The sequence below is a fragment of the Pelobates fuscus genome, chromosome 1, assembly GCF_036172605.1.
Source record: "Pelobates fuscus isolate aPelFus1 chromosome 1, aPelFus1.pri, whole genome shotgun sequence".
Lineage (NCBI taxonomy): Eukaryota > Metazoa > Chordata > Amphibia > Anura > Pelobatidae > Pelobates > Pelobates fuscus.
The window spans coordinates 396,363,700-396,390,891 of NC_086317.1; the positions used below are offsets into that span (position 1 = coordinate 396,363,700).

A 27,192-nucleotide genomic window follows, 5' to 3' on the forward strand; every position below is an offset into this window, starting at 1 on the left:
GTGTGTATATATCTATGCATGTATGTATATATGTCAGTATGTCTGTGTGTGTGTGTGTGTGTGTGTGTATGCCTGTATGTATGTATATATCTATCAGTATGTATGTATGTCTGTATGTATATCAGTATGTATGTGTATGTATGTATGTTCGTATGTATGTCTGTTTGTCAGTATGTATGTGTGTGTGTCAGTATGCGAGTATGTATGTACGTCAGTGTGTGTCTGTATGTATATATGTGTGTGTATCTGTATCTCCTTATGCCTGTGTGTGTCTGCTTCAGTAGGTGTGTGTCAGTATGCCTGTATGTGTGTATGTCTGTTTCAGTATGTGTGTGTGTCTGTGTCCTTTTGTGTCTGTGTTTGTGTGTGTTCCTGTGGGCGAGATTTGGAGGTGGGGCTTGCAGGTGGGCACCCAGGGGCCCAGACCTTGAGCTGTGTTAGGGGCCCCAATATTTCTGATTGCGGCCCTGCATCGGTTTAAACTATATTTACAAGAATACTTTTTAGAAAGGGAAGTGTTATTTTGATAAAGAGTTTATGGCCTACTGTCATAATGTACTGTCAAATGTATAAGAATTAGATAAACTGATCCAACAGGCAACCGTTGAAAAGAGACAGGAAGCATGTGAATCAGTCAAACTCAGTAGGGTGGGAATGAGAAGTATTGTTTTAATGTAAGTTAAAGTTACATGATGAAGAAGAAGGCTGAATAATAAGATCTCGTGAAAATTCCTTTATTTTGAATATTTCTTGTTGAATTTTAAAGGGCATTCTCCTAATTAAATGCCTAATTTTTGTAACAGTCAGAATGGCGATTGAATAGAGCAAAGTAATGGTCTTCAACTCTAGTCACATTTAATGGGAGCTTTGTGATGTGACATTGCCACCTTGTGGTTAAAACTAAAACAAGATATTGATCTCAAACTGCTGTGCAATTGACTTTATTCTTTCATTTATCATGGTTACACTGGCCTGTGCTTGTAATGCTAAACAATCAGAAGGAACCTTTGTATCCCACCAACAAACGGGTACCATCTGTGCGAATAACATGATTATGTTTCTCTATAATTTATTTTCCTGCTTTCAGATTCTGAAACTATCTATACTCTAAAGTGCAGCAGACAGAAAAGATTTATGGGTGACTTCTGCTACCATTAACCATAAATTCACTGACAGAAGGAATTTACTCTCTTCTGCAGATATTCTCTTATTAGAAAGTAATACATTTAACCCAGAGGCAAAAGGGAACTGTGGTTCGTTCATTAAGTAACTTCTAATACAAGATAAAACACTGTAATGAAAAGCGGCCAAACTGACCTATGACAATCCCATTCAAAGGTACAGACTGCAGAATGAAAATAAATGTGAATCGATAGCCTTGTACCTGTAATATGATGAAATATCCTAGCTTAACCCAATACATACAATAGATAAGAGTTATCATATATTATATAGCCAAGAATCCTATTTCTATTATTATTTAATTATTAAATACTTGCACTAACATTTGTGTTTCACGTAAGGCAGTAGTTTGCAGACTGAAACAATAATTTTAAGGTGAATGCATATTTGTTTAATTGGTATGGTTGAATGAAGAATACAATGGAAAAAAATATGACTATATACGGCACGTGTTATTCAGTCATTCGTTTAATCACAAGGATGGAGTTACTCTCGAGATAAGTGAGACGTGCCTGCCAGAGCACTCTGATTGGTTGGCTATCAAGACCAATCATGGCGCTCTTACTGATATGTATATCAAAATGTGGGAAAATGATTAGAGCGGTCATACCTAAGCTTGTATAGGTGTTTTTTTTTTATTTTCCTTTTTTGAGCTGAAGACAAAAAGTTTTAAGAAGAAAAAAGACATCTGATGGCTAGAATAATTTTGTTTTTTTACAGGAATTCAGTTTATTTGGTCCCTATCACTATTATTAGAGTGAGTGAGGGTAGGTAGGTGGGGTATGATTACTTTGGTGGGGGAGGCTATGCCCTAGCCACCTGTACCACAAATTAGTGATGATGTGTCAACACATTACTTTATATTTTGTTATTAGCCCCCACCTGCTGCCAAATGGAGAGGGTGGCAATAGTTTCCTCCCTTGTTATTACATTCAGAGCTCTATTCCACCGGCAGTGTGTGGGCTTGGATTGCAAGCTCACTTGGCGAGGCCCTCTTTAGTTACTGTTCCCTTAAGTCAAACTTGTTTTGTCAGAATTAATTGTCTTGGTTTATCTATTTACAGATCAGTGGAATATGTTGGCACTATATAAATAATTGTAATTGCACAATGCATTATAATTGAGAATATCATATAAAAGATTTACATAGGACCCATTGGACTTAGTAGAAACCCATTGGACTTAGTAGAAACCAGCACTCGCCTCCAAAATACTGATTGTGTGGAGGTAAAAGACTAGACATGACTTTCTCCCCTCAAGAAAATGATTAATTTTAACAGGACATAAGTGTAGACAAGAAAGAGCAAGCATGGGTTTGGACAAGATAATCAGAACATGAGTGATCTAAGCATACTTAACAACAGTTAAATAAATACAATTATAATCCAACCACGACATCATATCTGCATTATATTTTTTTTATAATATCCATTTCAAATAATAATATCTCCTTTTCTACTGTCATCATAATATTTTTCCATAGATAAATAGATAGTGATATATTTCACTTTTGTTTATATTCATGTTCTTGCCAGGTCCCGTTATTTATGTCAATTTAACTCTTTTTCTTTACTACATCTGCATATTCTTCCTCCATTTTGCCTTGTTTCTACATGGTAGTATGTCCCCATTCCCTCTTCTTTCACACCATGTCTACATCACAGTTAATGTAAAGTATATAAGGCAGGCACATCAAGCTAGCATACACTGATTAGCCACAACATTAAAACCACCTGCCTAATATTGTGTAGGTCCCCCTTGTGCTTCCAAAACAGCTTTGATGTGTCGAGGCATGGACTCCACAAGATCTCTGAACATGTCATGTGGTATCTGACACAAAGACATTAGCATAATTTAAGTTCTGAAAGTTGATAGACAGGAACTCCATGGATCAGATTTGTTGTTCCAGCACATCCCACAGATGCTCAATCGGATTGAGACCAGGGGAATTTAGAGGCCAAGGCAACACCTTGTCATGTTCCTCAAACCATTCCTGGATAATTGTTACAGTGTTAGAGTGCATTAACCTGCTGAAAGCGGCCTCTGCCAACAGGGAATACCATTGTCATGAAGGGTGTGGTCTTTAACAATCTGCAACAATCTTTATCAACATAACATGCTGGCCTGCCTTCTTCACATTCTGTGCATTATGTTGCCATCTCTTTACCAAGCCATCCACCTCATCTAAAAGAAAATGTAATTAATTAGACCGGGCAACCTTCTACCATGGCTTCATAGTCCAGTTCTAATGCTCAAGTCCCTATTAAAGGCAATTTTATCAGTGGACAGGGATCATTATGGGCACTTCGGCAGGTCTGTGGCTATGCAGTCCCATATACAGCAAACTGCGATGAACGGTGTGTTCTGACACCTTTCTATCATGGCCAGCACTAATTTTTTTTTTAGTAATTTGAGCTTCAGTAGCTCTTCTGTATGATCAGATCAGAAGGGCTAGGCTTCGCTCTCCACGTGCATCAATGAGCCTTGGGCGCCCATGACCCTGACGCTGGTTGTCCTTTTGGTAGGTACTAACCACTGCATATTGGGTACACTTCACAATACTTGCCGTTTGGAAATGTTCTGATCCTTTTGTCTAGATATCTCTTTTTGGACCCCTTTTTTTTTCCTTTTTCCAACACATGAAATTCAATAACTAACTGTTCACTTGCTGCCTAATATATCCCACCCTTTAACGGGTGCAATTATAACAATATAATCAATGTTATTCTCTTTACCTGCCAGTGGTTTTAATGTTGTGGCTGATCGTGTATGATCTTTATGGTGCAGATTGTAATACGTGCATACAATGATCTTGTTTTATGGTATTGTAAAATCCTCTGCAGTTTGCGTCTTATCAGATGTAATACTCACAGAAAGGTAGAAGTTCTTTCACACAGGCATATTGTTGATTGCTGTATAGTGGAGAACTATATGCACGTCGAAAACCAGGTGGCTACACAAAACAATAAAAAAAAATACTCACAAGAATTTCTGCACTACAATATATTCACAAAGTGATAAGAAGCATTTGTTTGGAAAAATGTAGAAGATGTACACAATAAATATATATGTATATATAAAGAGTATAAATTGTATTGAAAAATTGGGTATGTTGCCTAGAATTTCTCTTGATATTGTAAAGAGAAACTAACTATCTAACTTGTGCCCGACAAGAAAAAAATTTCGGCTGAACCATTTTTGCCAAAATTTTTCTGGGATGCCGAATTTCAGCCATATACCGGTTGCAGTACCCTGCAAAGTATTTTACCACCATTAGGTTCACAGATCAAGTAGGGGCCTATAGAGGAAAAAAAAATCTATAATTATGTATGATATATTTTAAAATATAGCTATAGATTTTATTTTATTTTATATATTTTCCCTGATCTGTGAATACAATTAAATAACATTTAGTGACTGTCCCCTAGCCATTAATCTATTCTTTCCAATCAATTATCTATGTTTAGCTCCACATGTGGAATTAAGAATCACAAATCAAAAGGAACATGTTTGGCCAGCTCATTTGGTTTGGGATTTGGCTACATTTCAGCTCCGAGTTCAGGAGTTTGACCATTCATGTTCAGCCTAAATTCAGACAAATTACAGTTCCAACCAAAATAACTCTCCAAGTTTACTAACAAATTATTTGCAAAGGTATGTCAAATGGTGAACACACAAAGGTTTTTTGCAAATACTGCTATATTTACACATTGGATTTCTCATACTGCTGAGCATGGAGGAATGGAAGTCAAAGGCAGGCTCTGAAGCCTAGCATTAGGACCAGAAGGAGGAAATGCTTATATAGTGGCTGTCTGAGTGACATCTAGTAGATGCATTCTTATAGTTCAATGGAAACATTATCTTTTCACAGAAAACTCATTGTTTGCAAATAAGAGAAAGCAGGGACAGGCTTTTCGTACCAGTATAAAATGTAGTGGTTCTGGTACTTAGATTGTCCCTTTAATGTGCGGTGTAGTGTGTTAGGCTAGTGTAGTGGTTAAGTGGAGGACTTACTTCTGCCTGAATTTAGTGGGAGCTCTAGTTACTCCCCACTAATTTCATGCAGACCATGTATGTCCTGGGTCTGTTTAAGATTAGTGACTCTCAGACGGAGCAGAGAAGATCTGGGCATTGTTCCCAATTCATTACAGGGAATATTTGCATGGATTACGTCACCATTCATAGAGTACAGCATTGAATACCATGATCTAGCTGAGACGGTTTATCAATATATAATGCACCATGAGCCCTGTGAATATGTCGATTAATATCTAGTGCAGGATTATGTTAATAGTAAAAAGTGTTTGTGTGTGCAGAAAAATAAATCCTGATGTATTGGCCACACAATGACAGTGGAGAATGTAGACATGAAGGTATAAATAGCACACTGCCTCACTATTTTAAAAATAGATTTTCCTACTGTTCTACAGGGCACCATGCTAGACTAAATTATTCCCCTCAAAATCCTACCTACAGCTTCATAGGTGCCACGTGTCGTGCCACAAACAACTTACGTTCATTGGACAGAGCATACGAGTGTATTTATACATTGTGCTAGCAGTTGTGATAGTAAATGTATAGATTAGGAGAAAAAAAAACTAGTTAAAAATTGTTTTTTCTCGTAGCTCTCAGTCAATGCCTTGTCCCCCTGCTCTCCTCCCATAGCCACTAAAGTACATGCGCTGCAGTTACTATGGAAACTCAGTTCCATCGCTAACACATGCAATAAAGCCAGCGTGCTGTCTTTACGAGATTTGTACTGCTTGGACTAACCGAAGGGCAAGCTACTGAGTTTCTCTAAACTTTTGCCCACTCTCATATTCTCTCCAATTCTCTTATAAACCTGAAAAGATAAAAAGTGCTATATAATACACAATAGATATCTGTATATTCATATGTGCCTTATAAGTATCTTAAATAATTGCAGCTTCCATTCAATATTACAGCGATATAATTGTAATGTTCTTTCACTCCAATTATATCCCTGGGGCTCTACCCAGGCATCTCTTATTCAATGTAAGAGAATATCTGTGGAGGAGCCTTCTGTCACTCGAGATCTCTGTTTTGTACTCTTGACACAATGATAACATGCCAGTCATCATATCACAATGCGATCACACGCGTATTTTTTCTAATGACTGGGCTTACGCTTTTTCTAAAAATAAAATGAATTATTTTTTAATTCTAATGTGTTAAAACATTTGCAGATGTATTTACTAAGCTCCAAATCGTACTGAACAATATGGTAAAACTGATATGGTAAATAGCTGCAAAATTGCAGATGAGCTATTTTAGCCTTAATGTTGCCATTTGGAATTCCAAATTTGCTACCTTTCGGAATATAGTAAATAACCTTGCACAATTCAACTAGACTTTATTTTTCTTTATTATTGCTTCCATTAAAACACTCTAAATATTTCCTCAATACACAAAAGATGACTTTAAAAATACTTTTTTTTAAACTTACTATTTTCCCAAAACATTTTTGGAACTCCACATAGGACTGGCAGTGATGGTGAATGTTGGTTTTGCAGTTCTTGCATCGTAGTCCAAATTTGTTATTTACTAAAATCAGAAAATAAAGATAGGAGATTACATTTACTGATGAATTTCTGTTGATGCAGGTTGTAGTGGCCACCTTAGTAAGTATCAACATATGCACAAGATATAATAAAAGTGTCTATATACAACTGAATTACACAAGTATGCCGTCTCCAGGGTCCTATTATGGATCTGCAGCATTTGCAATCACATGGACTGCATGAAGCATGAAGCACAGCCCAACTCTCAGACATGATGGCCAGGGCCGGATTAACATTGGGGCTGATGGAGCTGCAGCTCCGGGCCCAGGCCGATGGAATAGGCCCATTTAATTTTTTTTTTTTTACATACTACTCTTAGGTTTGCCACCTGACTGGTATTTTACTGGCACAGCTGGTATTTGAGGCTGCCTGGCCATGCCGGTATTGCAGTAATACCGGCAATACAAATGCAGGTTTTTTTCTCAGAAAAATTGAGATTACTCTGCAATACCAGCACCAGCCAGTAGGGGTCACTGTGTGTGGAGAGAGGCAGGGATAGGAAGTTACACAGCATATCTCTGCCTCTCTCTACTACTCACTTTTCCGTGGGGAAGCAGCAACACAGCACAGAGTCCAGACAGCAGCTCTACAGCTCAGGTAAGTGAGGGATGTTGGGAAAGGCAGCAGGGACACTGAGACACTAGGGGACATATGGGAACACTGAGACACTAGGGGACACAGACACTAGGGGACACTGAGACACTGGGACACATGGGGACACAGACACTGGGAGACCTGGGAACACTGAGACACATGGGGACGCTGTGAGACATAGGGACATTGGGAGACACTGAGACATTGGGACACGGAGACACAGTGTCCCCATGTCCCCCAGCCAGTGTCCCCAGTGTCTGTGTCCCATGTCTCTCAGTGTGCCTAGTGTCCCCATGTGTCCCTATATGTCCCAGTGTCCCCATGTCTATGTCCCCTAGTCTCCCAGTGTCCCCTAGTCTCCCAGTGTCATCAGAAGTGGTGGTCTGAGCAAATTACAATACTTCCCCATAGGATTGGCTGAGACGGTCAACTAGGCAGATCAGGGCAGAGCCAGCACAAGTCCAATATAGCCCTGGCCAACCAGCATCTCCTCATAAAGATAAATTGAATCAATGCATCTCTATGAGGAAAGTTCAGTGTCTGCATGCAGAGGGTGGAAATACAGAATGGCAGTGCTGCACATTTGGCAGTACTGCCCCAGGAAGCACCTATAGCAGCCATCTAAGGAGTGGCCAGTGGAGTTATTTTTTCTGAAAAGACAGTGTTTACTGCAAAAAGCCTGAATGGAATGATTCTACTTACCAGAACAAAAACAATAAGCTGTAGTTGTTCTGGTGACGAGGGATGTATGGGAACAAAACTTGTGTGGACTGGCTGACAATAAAATTAGTTTAGGTAATGCAGACGTTGGTCTCTCTAACACTGTGGCATGTCCCCTTTCTTCTACACTCACTACATACACCTTTTCTCTGTCTCAGACTATATACCAGGAACTTCTGCCTGCTAGTAAGAAGGTGAGGAGACAAGTGGACCAGCGAGTGCTAGGGGACAGTCCTTAGAAAGCATGGAGTGAGCGCATCATTAGACGCATTTATGTCAAGCTCAGGGTGCTGCTTGCATAGTATGCCCTTAGTTGGACAGCCTGCATGATTGGCGGGCAGCCTGACATGCATTCATGCCAGGCTGGCCTTCCAATTCTTTGGACAGATATGCCCCCTTTTTGGGCATGTTCTCCCCTTTTGGCAGGTTACGTGATTCGCACCAGTGGCCCACCCTTTTACCCCACCCATTGACTTCCTGCTTCACTGGACAATGCTGTTAGGGGTTATGGATTTACTTGACAGATGAAAACATAAATTAGAGAGAGATTAGCATAGAGTATGTGTTTTCTTATAGCTGCATCCTATGAGTTTCCCTCCAGCACCTTCTCCATCAGATACATGAAGCTTGGGAGGTATGACTGTTTTAGTGTTTTTGGTCGATAAGATTCTGTAGTTAGGCCCATCATAATTGTCAGCACCAGGCCCACTGTGCTCTTTAACCGGCCCTGATGATGGCAATTGGTAGAGTGCTGTGTTGAGGCAAGCCCAAGAGCCTTCGTGCCAGGAAAGAGTTTTCATGAGAGATCTCATTTCCCAATCAGCACCAGTAGAACTTCCAACTCCAAGACCACTTCCTTTTCACATTATTCAGTAACATGCTGTGTAAAATCCTATATTGAAATGAAAATACATCATATTTACTGAAACACTCTGATCTCTATTTAATTCATTTGAATAAGCTTTTTGAATGATCACAATCTCTTAGAAAAACATTTCAAATTATTTATCAGAAGTCACCATTATAGTCTATGGAAATTTTAACAGATTGTGATCATTTAAAAAGCTTATCCAATAGAATTTACAAGAGGCCTCTGTTCTATATTTATATGCACGTTATCACAGATCAAAATGAAAGGAATTCTGGCCACATAACAACTTTGTCCCAATTACGGTAAGTTGTTTTGGGTGTCGAGTTCCCATGTGCTGTCTTACCTTACATTGACCCTGGGTGCCAATCACACTGATGCTCTTAGCATACATATTTTTCATATTTTGTGCAATTATGTCTAAAACATTTTATATTCAAATATAGTTTATAAAAAAATGCTGATTAATATTTCAAAAAGGGCCTCCTTTTCATGAATTGTCCACTTATTCATTATGTCTCCCTCATAATTAATCAGCGCTCCTAGATGATAACTTACTGAATGACTTGAAAATAATTAACACTGAGATTGATTCACTAAACTGGAAATTGTGGAGAATTGACAAGGACTGTAGATTTAAGATAAAAGTAGGAAAATCTGAAAGTTCTCCAAACAATCACCAACAATTGTTATACATTGAAACTGAAATTGTATAAAACTTGCAATTCCTTTATACATTTAAAAAAAAAATCACAATTTGTACACAAATCCCAATGTTTCAAAAAAGACACAATGCAGGTCTCTGAAGATAATTATTAATTATGAAACGTTATTATTCCTTACTTTAATATTTATAAAAACTGGTTAACTCCATTAAAGTAAGAGATAGCTGCAAGTCTGCCATAAACCTGTGAGAATAGTATGCAATATGCCATAATCTAATAATGCAGGTTTATTTTTGTTCTGGTTCTCCTCTGTTGTGCTGAAGTTGCTAGCAGACCAGCAGATGGGAATCTAGAAGCAGAATCCAATCATTCTAACAGTGCTGACCACAAGATATTTACTCTGCATTCTCAATGAGATGTCAGATTAAAGATAGCTGTCTCCTGACTCACAAAAAACAACAGGCTCTCTCACACTTTCTATTTCCGATTTCATTGAGCTCAGCCCGAAATCAATTTGCATATTCATTCTACTAACATTATGAATGTACCTGTGTCCCTACAGTATGTTAGTTAAATAATAAAAAAAAAGATAACTAGATAGATAAACAGACACACACACAGACACACATACAGATAGAGATATATTGATGTGCAAATCCAGCTGGGAAAAATATATTTGTCTGTTTAAGCCTGCTTCAGAACCTTCCAAGCAAAGTTATTCAATCTCAATCGGCCCTTGCTCTCCCCTCTGCTGCCACTTGTTGACCACTATGGATTGTGCTGTAGAGGTCCATGCTACTGACTACATGACAGTCTGATAACTTGGTTCCATTGTGAACACATACAGCATGGACAACAAGCAGATGCACTATGCTTAATGACTTACTGTCTTCTGCTCGTATCTGTACTGCTAACTCATCAGACTCAAGTCTAGTCTTCAATCATTTTAGAAGTCCCTAAAAAGCCACCTCTTGAGAATAGCCTTGGACTCCCAGGATAACTGTCATTATTCTCTCATTTTCATTAGTGAGTCCATTCTCTACTTAACTCTCACCTTCCAATTCTGCTATTGTCCCACCTTGTCATTTGGTTCCCCATATTGTCCATCCTATTGTGTTTTTATATTTCACCTCCTCTAGACTGTTAGCTCATTTGTGCAATGTCCTTATCAGTCCTATTGTTCCTGTCAAAACCTGTAATAGTTTGTCTCATTTGTTGTTAAATACACCTTAATAATTTTGTAAAGTATTGTGAAATATGTTGGCGCTATATTTATATATATATTCATAAATTACAAAAATCACCCTAATACGCAGAGTCGTCTGGGGAGGGTGAAAGAGATGGTTTCCAATGCAGGCTGTGATCTATTTGTTTGAGCGACAATATTTACCTATTGTAATTTCTTTAATTAAACTCTAGTTTTCCTGTCCAGATTTCCTTATAAACTTTTAAAAGATTTAAGTTATTATAGATTGGCTTTTCCGTTCTATGTCTAGGTCATTTATCTGATATTCTATCTCTGTCCAGGTTGGAGTATCTATAGTTCTCCAATATCGTGCCAGGCAGATTTTAATTGCCATTAGAATGTGTATTAATAATTATTTATTTATTTTTTTAGATTTTGAAAAGTCTACGTAAAAGAGGAATAGCTGGGGGGTCATTTCCCAGGGGTCATGGAGGATCTCACTAATTATTTCTGCTGTCTCCTTCTTAATTAGGTCCAGTTTACAGCAATCCCACCAAATATGTTTTTGTGAACCAACCTCCTTAGTGCATCTCCAGCATCTGTCTGTAGTGGAGGAATAGAATTTTGCTAATTTTGATGGGACTAAGTACCATATATGTACTAATTTTTATTGTAATTTGTATATGTTTATATAATGGATGGCTTTTCCCAATAACGTGAAGTATTCCAGCCATTGCTCCAAAGGGAATTATTTTCCTATCTCTTCCTCACACCTTCACATTGAACCAATTTTATATTTATGATATTGTCTGTATACTGTGTTGTTTATTTTTTAAATACATTTTTGACCATTTTCAATTGCTAGAAAAGGCTCCAGACAAGACCCCGAAACTATTTTTTTGGATTGCATGAAGTATTATAGCGGTAGATTCAAATGATTTATAAAAGGATGTAGTTAGGCCATCTGGGTGTGGGGTTTTCCCTATCTTTAAAGTTTAAATTGACTGAGAAATCTCGTGGATATGTATAGGAAAATTAAATTATCTTGTTTCATCTTCATTTAGAGTAGGAAGATTATATTAAGTTAACAACTTGTCTATATCTTCTATCGATACATGTTTCTTTGGTAAGTTATATAGGGATTTGTTATGTGTTCCAAAAGAACTTCCAATATCGGATGGAGAGAGATGTACTTTTACTCCCTCGATAATTTCTTTAATAATTTGATTCTTTTTATTTTATTTTAATTTATTCAAAAATATATTGCTGGTCCTGTTTTTAACTTTTATTGTTATTTTATTTTTTATTTTGCTTTGAATTTCTTTTATTCTGGCTAGTCTTTGAATAGTTATTTACTCTTTTGTTGTGCTGCTCTAATTTAGCCAGTTCGATATTCAGGTCCGATAAGTTTTTACCTTGCTCTTTTTTCAATTTAACTCCTAATTTAATGAAATTACCTATCATGAAACATTTATATGTACACCACAGAGTGCCATAGGTTACTTCTTTGTTATCCTTAATTATAATAAATTCTTCTGCTTGTTCATTCAAATATTTCAGATTCTGTTGGAAGTGAAGAATGTTTTCATTCAATTTCCAGGATGTCCTGCCCGACCTGTGCAACCCTTTTCTCATTTCCAAGTGAAACGGTGCGTGGTGTGACCATGAGATAACATCAATATTGAATTGACAAATATTTCTAAGTTATTAGAATTTGTTAAGTGTAAGTCAATTCTGGAATATGTTTTATAAACTTGAGAAAAATATGAATAAACGTTTTCTCTTGGGTGTTGTACCCTCCATATATCATATAGGTCGTATTTGAGCAGGACATCCCAAAAATAATTACTTTCCCTGTTTGGAGTTGTGATTAAATCTCTTTTTTCTTTTATAGTAAGAGTTCTATCCATTTTTCACTCTGGGGTTATATTCATGTCTCCGACAATCAGTCACGTTCCCTTCTTAATTCTCTCCATTTCATTAAATGTTTTCTTTAAAAAATGACGGGAGTATTTGTTTGGCCCCATATATGTTCACAAGTGTATACATTTTGTCATTTAGTTTGCAAAAATCTCCCTTCTTTATCTTTTTGTTTCAGTATCAATTTGAATTTAATTTGGTATGAGAACCATTGCAACTTCTCTTTTCTTTTTGTGTGTGTGATTTGATTCAAATATTATAGGAAATCTTGCAAATTTCCATCTAGATATATTCTCCATTTTACAATGTGTCCTATGTTTTCTAATTGTATCAAATAAGTAGCCTCTTTTTTAAAGGTAATTCAGGACCTTGGCATTAATGGATAGAACCTTAATCTGCATTCTTTTCTTTAAATGTCGCCACTAGTTACTCCTTTTGAAACCACATTTTTCTTTCTAAACCCGTCCTCATAACGATTTCAAAACAAACCATATACACCATACAAATGTTGGCGCTATATAAATGTCAATAATAATAAGTATGCAGGATTAGAGGGGAAACTCCCAGCCTATATATAATCTGTCAGTTTCCACATTATATATATTTATGATTCACAGAACAAGTCAAAGAGAACCCCTGATGTCCCCAGCTGACCCTCATCCCATGACAGTTATAGCCGCCATGCATTTGCCCTGTTTGGCCAGATTTGTTGATTAGAGTAATAATAACTGACTGAACTGGGTTCATACAAGGTAAAGTGTCTGCCACTGATTTCACAATCATTTTTGTGGTTTATGCAGTTGTTGTTTGACATGGACTTGCAAAACACGATACATAATGTAGTTTATTCACTAATCATCAAATTTGGGTGAATGGAAAACCAGATGGCCAAATTTAGCCTTAAATAGCTAAGCAATGATTATAGTTGAGTTGGAATGGTTTTGCCTGACATTTGCAATTTAGTTTTCAGTTCACTAAAATTATGTATTTTGCGAATGAACCCCAAACTGTTTTCTTTAAACACATGTAACCATCATATTCCATTTCATACTTTGTTTACAATTAGATCTTTTGCTTGTCTCAGATACATAATTATCTTTCCTTAGAGCCTATTAAAATATAGAGCCAGCGGAATGCAACTGCAGTAAGGTACCACTAATAGTAATACAAATAAAATTAACAGGAATATTTGATGAATCAATTATCAATTTGTAGCAAATTTGAGATAAAGTATAGGGAAAATTATTTAATGTTCAGGGTCTGATGAATTTATTGTTTTAGTATTTCGTAAACTCCTAATTAATCTTATTTAATCCTGAATTGAAACTTCTCCAGTTTTCACATTTACTGCACCAGAAAAGGAATGGAACTAAAGGTTTAGGCCCTGGGGAGATAGCACAGCTAAGCAGACAAAGGCACATGTATGAGTGTGGGTATGGATGCTTGTGATTGGTTGTAAGTGTGTATGGGAGTGGTTATGTGTTTGGGAGTGGTGTATAGATCATCCTACCTCAGTGCCTCTTGGGAGTCGAGTCAGCAAAAAACTTCCCTAACACACACCCTCTTTTCTGTTTTGTTGTTCGTTCATGTCACAGCAAGCGGGGGGCATGTCCTTGCCAATAGGTTTTGGGGCTATTACAGTGTCAGGATATGGATAAGGTGGGATCTCAACCTCCCATGCTCTGTAAGGTAAACATTTAAGTTACCGACTTGGACGTGCCTACCGAGCTAGAAACCGGCTGGTGGTAAGCATTGAAAGAAAAAGGGAATTGGGTTTCGACGAGGGGGGAGGCGAGAACCCTGTGGACAGGTTGGTGCATAGGCACGTGGTCTATTTTATTGGCAAGGACGTTTATGTAAGCTAAAGGTGTTAATAATTATATGTTAAATTATGGATTATTAATGTATTTGTCTCTGGTTATAATTAAATGATAAAGTTTAATAAATGTTGGATGAGTCCTACAGTCTTATGTTTTAATAAATGCTGTGGTCTGTGTCATCCAATTCGGTGTCTGTGGTTATTGGGGGGTATTTGAGGTAGGCTCTGCAAATTATTATTCGCATCACATTCCCCACTACGTCCATACAGGGTAAAATCAATTACATTAGCTTTCAACCGGGAGACAGAGGTTGTGAAACATATGTTTTAAGGTACTCTGGCATTAAAGATCATCCTGATAAGAAGATTTGATCTTTTGTTTTAAAAAAAAAAGTTAGGAAAAAAAATAAGAGCATGATGAGTAAGAAAAGAATTAGTAGAGAAAGACCGCCATAGTGCCAGGAGGAGGGAGAGCATGGTCTGCACCTCCTGTGGAGCTTTGCTCCTTCTACTATGCCAGAGCATTGCCAAGGGTTACTACAGCAATGCTCAAAAACATTCCTCAACACAGATCGAAAGGAGAAGTCTGCACCACCAGCATCCCCCCTCATGGCCCAAGGTGAGCAAGTAGGAAGAAGTGTTAAGTTAAATTGTTTATTTTTTTAATGCCTTGTCCCCACAGACTATATCCCCCTGCACTCACCACAGCTCCCATGCCCCTTGCACCAACCAGAGCTACAATGCCCACCCTTACACCCACCCCATCCCCTCTGCACCTACTAGAGCTCCTATGCAATCCCTGCACCCACTACAGCCCCTATGCCTTCCTGTACCCACTACAGCCCCCATAACTACCTGCACCCATCATAGCCCCCTTCACCTGCCACAGCATCTATGCCCCCCTACACCTATTACAGCCCCACTGTGCCTACGACAGCCCCTCTCCCCACTCTGCACCCTCTGAAGCCTCTATGTCCCCCAAGCACACACTACAGCCACTATTCTACTTACACACGTACTGCAGCATTTATATCCCCTAAAACCCATATTCCATACAAACAAACACAACAGCCCCATTAACCCTAGATGCCTACTACATTATCTATCCCACACACTGCGACACAACCAGTCCTCTCCAATCACCAACTACACTGCAAACAGCCCCATACACACGCAAACCTCACGGTATACACACAATCCCACAAGTAACTTCCACACACATGCAAAACTACATGCATCCTCCCTACACAGGACAATCACAAGCAGCATCCCCACCATTGCAATACTGCATACAGCCTTCTTACACACATGCTCATGCAATTATTACAATCACCCTCACCCCCGATTTAACACACACAGACATACAACGGTCACTGTACCCTTAGACACACTACAGCAAACAGAGGACTTTTGCCTCTTGCAAGAGATCTTCCGCAGGGGTCCATCCATGGAATACCCTGGAGGTGCATTAAAATGACATTTCCTTTGAATCAAGTTAGGAGAATAGTCTTCTACATTTTGTAAACTGGAGGAATATAGATCTTAGTACATTATTAGTTATGCAGGAATGGTGTGCATTTTGCTCAATATTCCCCAAAACATACTGGCGTAAATTAATGAAAGTATTCAGTACATGCAATATTTTACCAATACTAACATTCACAAATTTTCATCAACATAATGCATTATAGGGCTCTTTGAGGAAACAGTTTAACAGTACAACCAGTAATATAGGTTTCAAACTGGCTAACATTTTAGGCACGGTTCTGACAGCCTTCAGATATGGGATCGGAATCCCATGGTGTACTATGCTAAGAAGACTCATATGCTATATGCCAAAAACAAATAGCAAAATAAAAAATAACAGACAGCAGAATATTGTCTGAAGAGAGCTATCTTTAGAATATATTCTTGTGTTGCCATAATGTTTTTAATGTATTTATTTCCATGGGTTGGTCACTCATATTTTTTATATATATTGCTAGATATAGGTAACTGTGATAAGATGAAGGTACCTTCCCCAAATCAAATTAAATCAAATCATACATAACCTACAGACAATCATCCTGGCACACACATCACAGAATTTTGGCTTCTTCAGGTAGTGATCTTTGAACTTATGTGGTTTGTCATTGACTGGCCTAGGAGGCTCTGGTGGGGGTTCATCTTTCTTATCATCATCATCATCTTCATCTTCTGACTCGTATATGTAGTAAATAATAGGACCTGAGTTTGGAAGTTCTCCATTTGGCTGAGTCTCTGGTGTTACAGTCTCTTTTTCCTCTTTCTTCTTTTTCGAAAACATTTTCTTTAGTTTCAAAACCTGGAAGGTATGCCCAAAAGAGTGTATGGTTAGGGTACTAGAAATAAATGGAAAGAAGGAAAATACTATCATCAACCAAGATCAGATTGGCTTTGTGCCAGGTCGTACCTCCACACATAATACCAGACAAATTATAGATATCCTAGATTGCGCAAATAGGAAAACATTTCCATTGGTGTTGATGGCCGTGGATGCCGAGAAGGTTTTTGACAGGGTCGGTTGGGAGTTTTTAAGTAGGATGCCTTTAAAGTTTGGTATTCGGGGATGGATGCATTGGGCAATCCTGTCACTCTATTCTTGCCCTTCTGCAAGAACGATTGGACCAAATATTTGTCCTGAATGGTTCACCTTACACAACGGGACTAGACAGGGTTACCTGCTATCTCCAATCCTATACATTATTACAATGGAAATCTTAGCCACCAATAAAATACATAATGATTGTATTAAAGGCTTTGCAATAAAACATTAAATTAAACCTCTATGCAGATGACCTGCTAATGACCCTAACTGACCCTGTCAATTCCCTGAAAAACTTTATGAAGGAGATAGAGACCTACAGCGCTATTTCTAACTATAGAATTAATGTAAATAAGTCAATACTTATGGGTATTAATGTAAGTAAAGAGAATAAGAACTGGATTAAAAATAATTATGATTTTGCATAGGCAAAAGAATCGCTCACGTACTTACGTATAGATCTCACACGAAATGTAGCAAACACAAGGCAGACTAATTTTTAAAAACAACTTAAAGCTATGAATTTATCGTAAAAAAATGGAAACATGCTGAAGTTACTTAGTGGGGAAGAATGAATCTGATCAACACCTACATTCTACCTAATTGGTCCTACTTATTCCATATGTTTCATTTAAAAGTACCCAAATCATGGCTAGATATGATCCAGAGTACTTTTACAAATTTCATATGGAAAGCTAAAAGACCAAGAATTAATAGAAAAAAAAAATATTGGCACGGAAAGTTAGAGCGGGGGATTAGGTTTTCCAAATATTGAGAGGACATGTCATGCTAACCTACTATATCATCTATATAGATCTCAACTAGAGAGCGTTAAAGATGTAGGTTGGTACGTCTTAGAGTGGGAGGGATGCGGAATTAAAGACTTTGGAGCCCTTTTATGGCAAGGGAGCAATAAGTCGTGGGTAACTACTTCTAGAAAGAACAATGTATGTTTAGATGCCATATTAGACGGGTGGAAAAAAAATAAACGAATATGCAGAATAGAAAATAAATTTCCCGTAAATATTAAATTATCATATATACCAAATTATGAAGAAGATATTAATCTAGACAAGTGGTTACAAAAAAATATTGTATGAGCAAATCAGTTAATAGAGCTAGATAATATTAAATCCTTTCCTCAGATAGCTCAAGATTTTCAACTATCTAATAAAGAAATATTTCTGCATATCAGAATTAAACATTTTCTTAATCAAAATATTATTTGTAACAACTCGGAGGGGGTCAAAGACATCTGTTCATTGTCTATAAATGAGCCAATAGATAAGGTGGTCTCAAAAGCTATGAGGACATCCATGTTAAAAATGGATGTTCCCAAAATTTAGAATTGATAGAGAGGAGTGGTGCCAAGTTCTTTCAAATACCTGTAAAATAGTCCACTGCTTGAATCTAACAGAAATGTTATTCAAAGTAATGAATAGATGGTATCTGACCCCGCCGAGACTGGCTAAAATGTATAACTCCGCTTCCCCACTATGCTGGAGATGCAGTAGACAACTTTGGTCTATTATCCATATCTGGTGGGACTGCGATACAATTAAAAATAAGTGGAAAAGGACTTTTTTTCCTAAAGCTCCAGAGAACACTATGTTACATCTAAATATTAACCAACTGTCCCTTAACTGTCTAGGTGTAAAATGTGCAGAGCTAACACGCCTCTAGTGGTTGTCACCTAGACAGTCAATAGATGGTGCTTCCTTATTCATAACTAAGTCAAATGTTTGATGTTCAATGTCCTCACACATTTAGTGAGGATGTTGTATGTCCTCTCAATACAATGCAGGCAGCTCAAATGATTGTTTAAAAAAAAAAAAAAAAAAGCATTGGATTCATTGATCCTGCATGAGAAGCATTTACAGTTGCCGAGCATGTTTCACACACTTTTCATCCACAATGCTACTCTATAAAAAGCATTTTATTGGAAGAGTAGTCATTAAGCATAATAATTTAACAAGCGGATAGGGCTGCTGGATACCGAAAAAAGGTAAAAAAAAAAAAAAAAAAGGGTTATTAACTCACTTTTACTAACTTTTAAAAGTCAGAGGTCACAATGATGGCAGAAGCATATTAAATAAAAACAATCGATGTTTGACACCATAGTTCCTCTGTAAAAACTACAGAAATCTGAAAGTATGCATCTGGTGAAATACCTTAATATTATTCTGAGTATAGGAAAGGAATATGTCTTTAAGTCCACTGAAAACTAGGGACCAGATCAAATGGACACTTGGTCTATGGTATTTAACACAGGAACTCCTTGGAGACTAATACAGAGGGTCTGGGTTTTTTAAAACGTCAAGTTCATCTGAGTGTAGCAAACTAGAAAATGATACTTGTGTTCAAAAATTCAGAAGTGCATTTTCGGTATACTCTGCAAATCTTGAATTTTTAAGAATATCTGTAACTACAGTCACTTTGGGGTTTTAAGTAAACCTTACATTATATAAAACGGAATTCTACGTGAGAGAATTTATAGCAGTAGGAACTGCTTAATCAAAGCCATAAACATGAATAACATTTATATTTATAACTCCATACTGTTAGAGAAGCAACATTAGCTATCAATTATCAAACACTTAATAATTAATGTATTCTTTCAGACTAGTCGGTAGGTAGAGCTGTAGATAATGTACAAAGTAAAAAAAAAAACCATTTGTTTTTCATTAATCAACTCTCTGGTTTTTACTCATAATTTGTAATTCTGTTTTAGTCCCTTGAGTTTCATTTTACCAGTAATGTCGTTCATTCGAATCCTGCTCATCTCCTTTTTTTTCTGTAATTTTTGACCCAGTTTGCCTTGACTGTGTTCTGCTCTCCTGCCCTCTTGTACTCACCCTGTTTACTTTTCTGCCTGCTTCATGTTCGAGTCTTCTTGACTTGTCTGACTACCTGGCTCGTGTACCCATCCCTGGCTTGTTTACTGACATTACTCTGCTCCATGCTCCCGACCCTTGCCTGTCTTGACTATGCCTTGGTTTCAGTGTCACTGTTATCTGCCTGTGTCTGGTACCGTGTATTTTATCATTTTTGTTTTTTATGTTTTGTATTTTATGTACTTTCTTCCTCTCCTGGTCTGTGGCTTTCTCTTAGTCCAATCATGTTATTTCATAGTTCTAGCTTTACGTTTCCTCGTGAAATGTCAGTGATAACTACCCTCTTCAAAATAATAGTTCCAATAGTTCCCAGAATATCTCAGGACAAAGAAAATAGGCAATTATAGTGCAGTTCCAGGAGTACAGTTGTTATGGTACTTATTATACTCACAAGTGTAGAATCTGTGACCTGGCTCAGTATAGAGGCTTTGTGTGGTTAGGGACAACACTCCCTTCTTTAAAAATGTAGGAATCCAAATAGGTATTATTAAAAATGACTTTATTCAATGTATATATAAAAAAATAAAAGTGTTGCTCCTCTGCTGTATTGAAGAGGGGAATGGTCACCCAAAATGGACCAACCAGTTCTTCCAAACACAGCCAGGTTCTATAGCTCTGGATTTTTTTTTGAGAGTTCAATTAGCACTCTAATTTGGAAAATTGTGTTTTAAGGTTTTACACTATTTGCACTTTATTTTTGTATTTAAAGGTATATACAGCAGACAGGTAAAAACCAAATCAAAATATCAGTTAAGTGTTATTTTTATTAACTAGGCTATACATGGGTATTGCACTTATGAAAAAGAAGTGCTCCACTGTTTTATTGACATATTACGAGGTTTTGTGTTTTGGAGGGTTACACATTTAGTGTGGTAGCTGCTGTAATAATAAACGTATAAGACTGTAGATATTTTATTTGAAGAGAAACATTCAATTTCACATATTTTCTTTCTATACTAGCTTTATTTTAGCCTGGACATGCTAAGGTCTATTAACACACCTCTTCCAATCCTTCTGCCTTTGCCTTGTTAGATCCCTGACTCTCTGCCGAGGACCCTCTAGCCAACCCTGACACTTAGATATAGTTTGAGGACCTATTTGAGCAGATTAATATCTATCTTGCTAATATCCCTTGTTGTAGATTCAGTACACAGAGGACAACGATTTATTTCTCCAGGGCTCATTGCTAAATTGGAGCTCTGATTCCATGAGCAGGTAAATTTGTCACAGTGACACACTGAACAGATTGACGTGAGATCACATATCAGTTTGGGGTTAAAAAGAAACTTATGAAACCTGACCAGTTGACCAGTGTGATTAATGCAAGCAAGCAGCCACCACTCATAGTTCTGATTTGTAATGTCATCAGCTGGGGCCAGTAGGCTCACTCCTTTCAAACTTTTACTGCTGGCAAATCTTAGAATCTGAAAGTGAATTTAGATATCTTACAGTTTCCTGATGTGTATTCATGTATGCAAGATTAAATATTACACGCAAGGAAAAAATTCCTTTGGCAGCAATATGATAATCTATAATCTCATGGGACATGATCTCACGGAACACGATAAACAATTCATACAGGTATATTTTGCAATGAATATGTGTGGATATTGTTCTATGTAAAATTAAACTTGCTAGCAATTTCACTAGCACAATGTAAATATTACAATTTATTAGTTCGTTGATGGGGTCTTCCCATAGTCTTTATACGAATGATAGACCTAAATTAAGCACAGGCAAGACACTTTAACCCCTTAAGGACAGATGACGGATATATTCCGTCATGATTCCCTTTTATTCCAGAGGTTGTGTCCTTAAGGGGTTAAACGCTAAAGACTCTTAAAGTGGCCTTGTCATGCCGAACTTACCTTTCTTTAATTGATTCATCTTCTCTCCCTCTCTCAGGATCTGTTCTTTATTTCTTCTGCTCTAGTTTTCTTTAAAACATTATGGAGGTTTCCTATGCCTGACCATCTCTGACCAGCGGAGAAGCAAAGTGTGCTTCGTTTCCGGTGGTCAGAGAAATTTTCCCACAATTCTCACCTATCCTCTGTGTTCCCACGATGCTTCCTTTCACTTTTCCAGAACGTCCAGTCCCTTAGACAGAACGCCGGCAAAACTGCCGAATTGCGTCCTAACAGAATGAGAACAGTGTTTCCATTCATGTTAGGATGCATTTCGGGATTTTGTTCATATCGGAATTTCATTCATATGAATGAAACGCCGATCCTATTCGTGCCGCGGCTGCATCTTGCAGCCGCTTAGTAGATAACTCCCTAATTCCCACGGTATTAGGGAGCTATCTACCAAAAGGCTGACAGACCTAAATTGGTCTTTCAGTCAAATTTACTAATACTAAGTAAAGATTACTTAGTATTAGTAAATTCTGTCCCTACTCGCTATACCGCAAGTAGGGGCATTTCTATTAAACAGTGAGCAGCCAGTGGCTGCTCACTGTTTAAAAAAAACCAACCCTAGTACCTCCCTCCCAAGCCCCCACTGGTGCTGTGCGAGTGGGGGCTATTAAACTGAAGGGGAGACCTAGAGCCCCCCCCCCGGCCCCCACCCCTGAGCAGCAGGTGGGGCCGCAAATGAAAATGTCACCCCCCAAGGTGACTAGGGGTCCCCAAGCCCCTAGCCACCCCCCACACTCTGATTGGTTGGCTTGAAATCCAACCAATCAGAGTGCTCTGTTTCATTTTACACAGCATGGGAAAATTCCAAAGAACTTTCCCATGCTGTGTAAAATGACTAGCACTCTGATTTGTTGAATTCCAAGCCAACCAATCAGAGTGCTCTGAGACAAATTGCAGGGCATGGGAAGGCTTTCTAAGCCTTTCCCCACCCTATGGAGCTCAGGCTGCGCCGTGCCATCACCAGGGGAAGATGGATTAATTGTTAAGCATCTGTTTTTTTCTTTTTCGTCAGATTCTTTTTGCGCTCGGGTTTTTAAGTTTATTTTTATACAAGTTCGAAGGGTATTATTTGGCCTTTTTGGGGCTGAAAAATGAAGACACCAAATGGTAAGTTTTAGTTTTTTTTTACAGGTACTTAGTTCTTTTATTCCCCCCTCACTAGTTTTAGGGTGAGGGGGGTAGGTAGAGGTTTATTATTTTTTGTTTTGGTGGGGGGTGATTAGGGGCTTGGGGACCCCTAGTCACCTTGAGGGGGGGGGGATATTTTCATTTAGGGCCCCCACCTGCCGCTCAGGGGTGGGAGCCTGGGGGGCGGGACAATAGGTCCCCCCCTTATTGTTATTGATGGCCACCACCTGCCGCTCAGTGGTGGGGGCCGGGAGGGAGGACAATAGATCCCCCATACTCATTTAGGGCCCCCACCCGGCGCTCAGGGGTGGGGGCCTGGGGGGAGGAAAAAGGGGCCCTCCCTTTTTTTTTTTTTACAACTTTGAGCAGCCATAGGATTTTTACTGTTTAGTAGACATGTCCTTACTCGCGGCATAGCGAGTAGGGGCATTTGGGAGATTGCAATCTCCCTTATGCTATTCTGGGGGTCATATTGACCCTCATAGAGTGAGGGAGGACATGGGGGGCTTCCTTTTTTACATTTTACAAGGAGGGAGCTGTGCAACGGTAGCTCCCTCCTTGTAATAAACTGAACAAACATACGAACACCAATGTTTATCTGACATTACTATTCATTAATTCGTCTTTCTTTTTTTTTTCCAAATACTTTTTATTCAAGAATTTTTGTTTTTAAATTACAAAACAGTTCAGAGAATACATACATACAATCATACAGAGTACATCCGATTGATATAAATAAGTCATTCTGTATAAAATGAATGAATTCATTGAAATATAACATTCAGTCAACCGGATATGTTAACCTCCCTGGCGGTATGATTATGTCAGGAATTTTGTACCAAGAGCAGTACCATTTTTTTGCATTTGAATTACCCGCCCAGTTCCGCCCCCATGAGCCTCTGCGGCTCACAGAGACGGAACCAGGAAGTCAGATGGAGGCATCCGCCGGGGCTCTCACCGGCAATCACAGCGCGGGGACATCGCTGGATCGCAAGGAGAAGTTAACCCCTTCAGGACGGAGTCAATAGTGCACGTTCTGATCAAAACAAAACGTAAACAAAAACTGGAATTTGGCTATATGTCTGTTCACCCGTAGTTCCCCTCTTTCAAATTATATGCACCCACACTTATTATATATCATTTTGTTCAGGAGAAACAGGGCTTTAATCTATCATTAACTATTCATATATGGAACATCATTTATTATGAATAAAAGTAAAAAAAATGTGAGAAAATAAGATTTGTTTTTAAATTTGCATTTCCGTCTGACATTTTAACTGTGAATGTCATAATACTGTTAGGTTTTACTGCAAAAAAATGCACATATTTGTAATCAGCGATGTCTCACGAGTACAACAGTACCCCCCATTAACAGGTTTTATGTTGTTTTGGAAAGTTACAGGGTCAAATATAGAACATTCCATTTTCAAATTGAAATTTGCCAGATTGGTAATGTTACCTTTGAGACGGTGTGGTAGCCCAGGAATGAGAATTACCCCCATAATGGCATACCATTTGAAAAAGTAGACAAGCCAAGGTATTGAAAGTGGGGTATGTTTAGTCTTTTTTAGTAGCCACTTAGTCACAAACACTGGCCAAAGTTAGCGTTCATATTTGTTTTTGTGTGAAAAAAGCAAAAAACGAATATTTGGCCAGTGTTTGTGACTAAGTGGCTACTAAGAAAGACTGGACATACCCCACTTGCAATACCTCGGGTTGTCTACTTTTGCAAATGGTATGCCATCATGGGGGTAATTCTCATTCCTGGGCTACCATACGCTCTCAAAGGCAACATAACCAATCTGGCAAATTTCAATGTGAAAAAAATGAAATGCAAGCCTTATATGTGACTCTCTAACTTTCCAAAACACCATAAAACCTGTACATGGGGGGTACTGTTATTCTCGGGAGACTTCACTAAACACAAATATTAGTGTTTTAAAACAGTAAAACATATTACAACAATAATATAGACCATAAAAGTGCAGTTCGCTTGTAAAAAATGCAAAAAACGTCACTTTTACTTAAAATATCATCGTTGTAATACAATTTACCAGTTTGAAACACAAATATTTGAGTTCAGCGAAGTCTCCCGAGTAAAACAGTACCCCCTATGTACAGGTTTTATGGGGTCTTGGAGAGTTACAGGGTCAAATATAGTGCTTGCGAATTAAATTCTCTGCACTTTCTCCCTGTGTTGTCAGGCATGTCAATCAAATTTTAATTAATCAAATCACATAATTACGTTAAAAGATTATTTAAATATACATGTAGAATTTTAATATATATGCATTTATAGGTATTTAAATTCTACGTGTATACCAATGTAATCTTTTATGCAATTATATGTATTTATCTATATATATATTTGCGGTTATTTGTATTTTATATATATATAGATATATATAGAATGTCATTCTAAGTGTATTTTGTTACCGATATATATATATTAATAACAAAATACAGTTAGAATGAAATTACATATGCATATATAATTTATATTAAATTTTGTTTCAATATTTTATTTATTTATTTTATTATTTAATTTATTTATTATTTTAATTATACGTATTTATATATAATATATATATGTACATCTATTATATATATAATATATATACATATTATATATATGTAACGTCATTCTAAGTGTATTTTAATATTAATATATATACTTATATTAATATTAAAATACACTTTGTATGACGTTACATATATATAATATGTATATATATTATATATATAATATATATACATATTATATATATATAAAAATATATTTAATTTATTTTTACACTTGTCTTTTTTTTTTTTTTTTATACTTCCCACCAGCAGGGGGACTGTCTGATATTTCAAACAGTCCCCCTGCTGGCAGATCCACAGCCAGCTATAGAGGGCCATGTGATCGCTCTTTGAGAGCGATCACATGGCCCCCGGGGGCCTGATTTGCCGTGGGAGGGCTGCCTGGGCTGTGGGGCAGTCCTCCCGAAGCGGATCGCGGCGGAGGTAAGTACATCTTACCAGCTCCAGCTCTGTTATCTACTCCGAGCATGACTCGGGGTTACCGCTTCTGGCAGCGAAAATTAACCCCGAGTCACGCTCGGGAATACCGCCAGGGAGGTTAAAGAAAAAAAAAAGGAGATAACATAAAACAGGAAGTCATTAGTATATCTTAAACAGAAATCTGTAAGAAAATAATAGGGTATATTTTAGTAGAAGTTAACCCAAATTAAGATACTTGTAGTCCATGGGATAGATATCAGTATCCAAATTAAATTACAACTTCCGAAACCCCTTCCCCTTTTGTAATTTATGAATTACCATAAAGTATAGAACAGTTTTTTAACCAAACTGAATACCAATCTCTTTTTTTTGAGGCCACTGACCAATTTTTAATGATATAATTTTCCATTGTCAGTTGGAACTTAATTTGGTTAATTAAAGAGATTTTTTGAAAAGGAACAGAAGATTTCCACTGTCTCGCTATGATAATTTTAGTTGCGATAAAGCAGTGGATAGCTAAGCAAGTATATTTACTTGATTTAAAAGGCCAGTTCAAATGAAGAAGGGCCAAGGCTGGATTTTTATTTGTATCTTTAAATGCTACCTCATTCAAGGATATTTCAGAAAAAATATTGAAAGTCCAGGTCCATAATGGTTTAAGAGATGGGCAAGACCACCATATGTGAATATATGTACCAGAATAAGTACCGCATCTCCAACAAGTAGGGTCTTGGGAAGTATACATTTTAGCCAGTCTTGTCGGAGTGTAGTACCATCTGTAGAGTAACTTAAAATGGCACTCAGTCAAGTTTAGACCATGGACAGATTTGTTTACAAGAATTATAGAGGAAAACCAGTCATTGGGGGAAATCACTAAATTAAGTTCTTTTTCCCATAATTTGACCAGTTTATAAGGAAATGTATCTACGCCTTTAAAAAGCGAATTGGCGACCGAAATCACCTTGGGAACAGTTTGAAAAGAGAATAATATTTGCAACTCTTTAGCCCGAGGGAAAGATGATTGGATAACATGTTTCTGGATATAATGTTTAATACGAAAATAGGTAAATAGTTCTTTAGATGGTATATGTAATCTATCCACAATCTGTTGAAAGGGTAGAATATGATCACCCTGCATGATATCTGATAGAG

At 37.6% G+C, this 27,192-nt stretch overlaps 1 protein-coding gene across 3 annotated transcripts in view; it reads right to left on the bottom strand.

The window, feature by feature from the left end:
- The window catches only part of STAC3 (SH3 and cysteine rich domain 3), a 92,397-nt gene that overhangs the window by 21,605 nt on the left and 43,600 nt on the right, over positions 1-27,192 (bottom strand). For all 3 annotated transcript variants that reach the window (XM_063427376.1, XM_063427359.1, XM_063427367.1), the window contains exons 2-4: positions 16,592-16,859; positions 6,650-6,747; positions 4,054-4,135 (exon numbers count right to left, since the gene is read on the bottom strand). In XM_063427376.1, coding sequence (XP_063283446.1) covers positions 4,054-4,135; positions 6,650-6,747; positions 16,592-16,841 — 430 coding nt within the window. In that variant the 5' untranslated portion in view covers positions 16,842-16,859. The remainder of the gene's footprint in view (positions 1-4,053; positions 4,136-6,649; positions 6,748-16,591; positions 16,860-27,192) is intronic.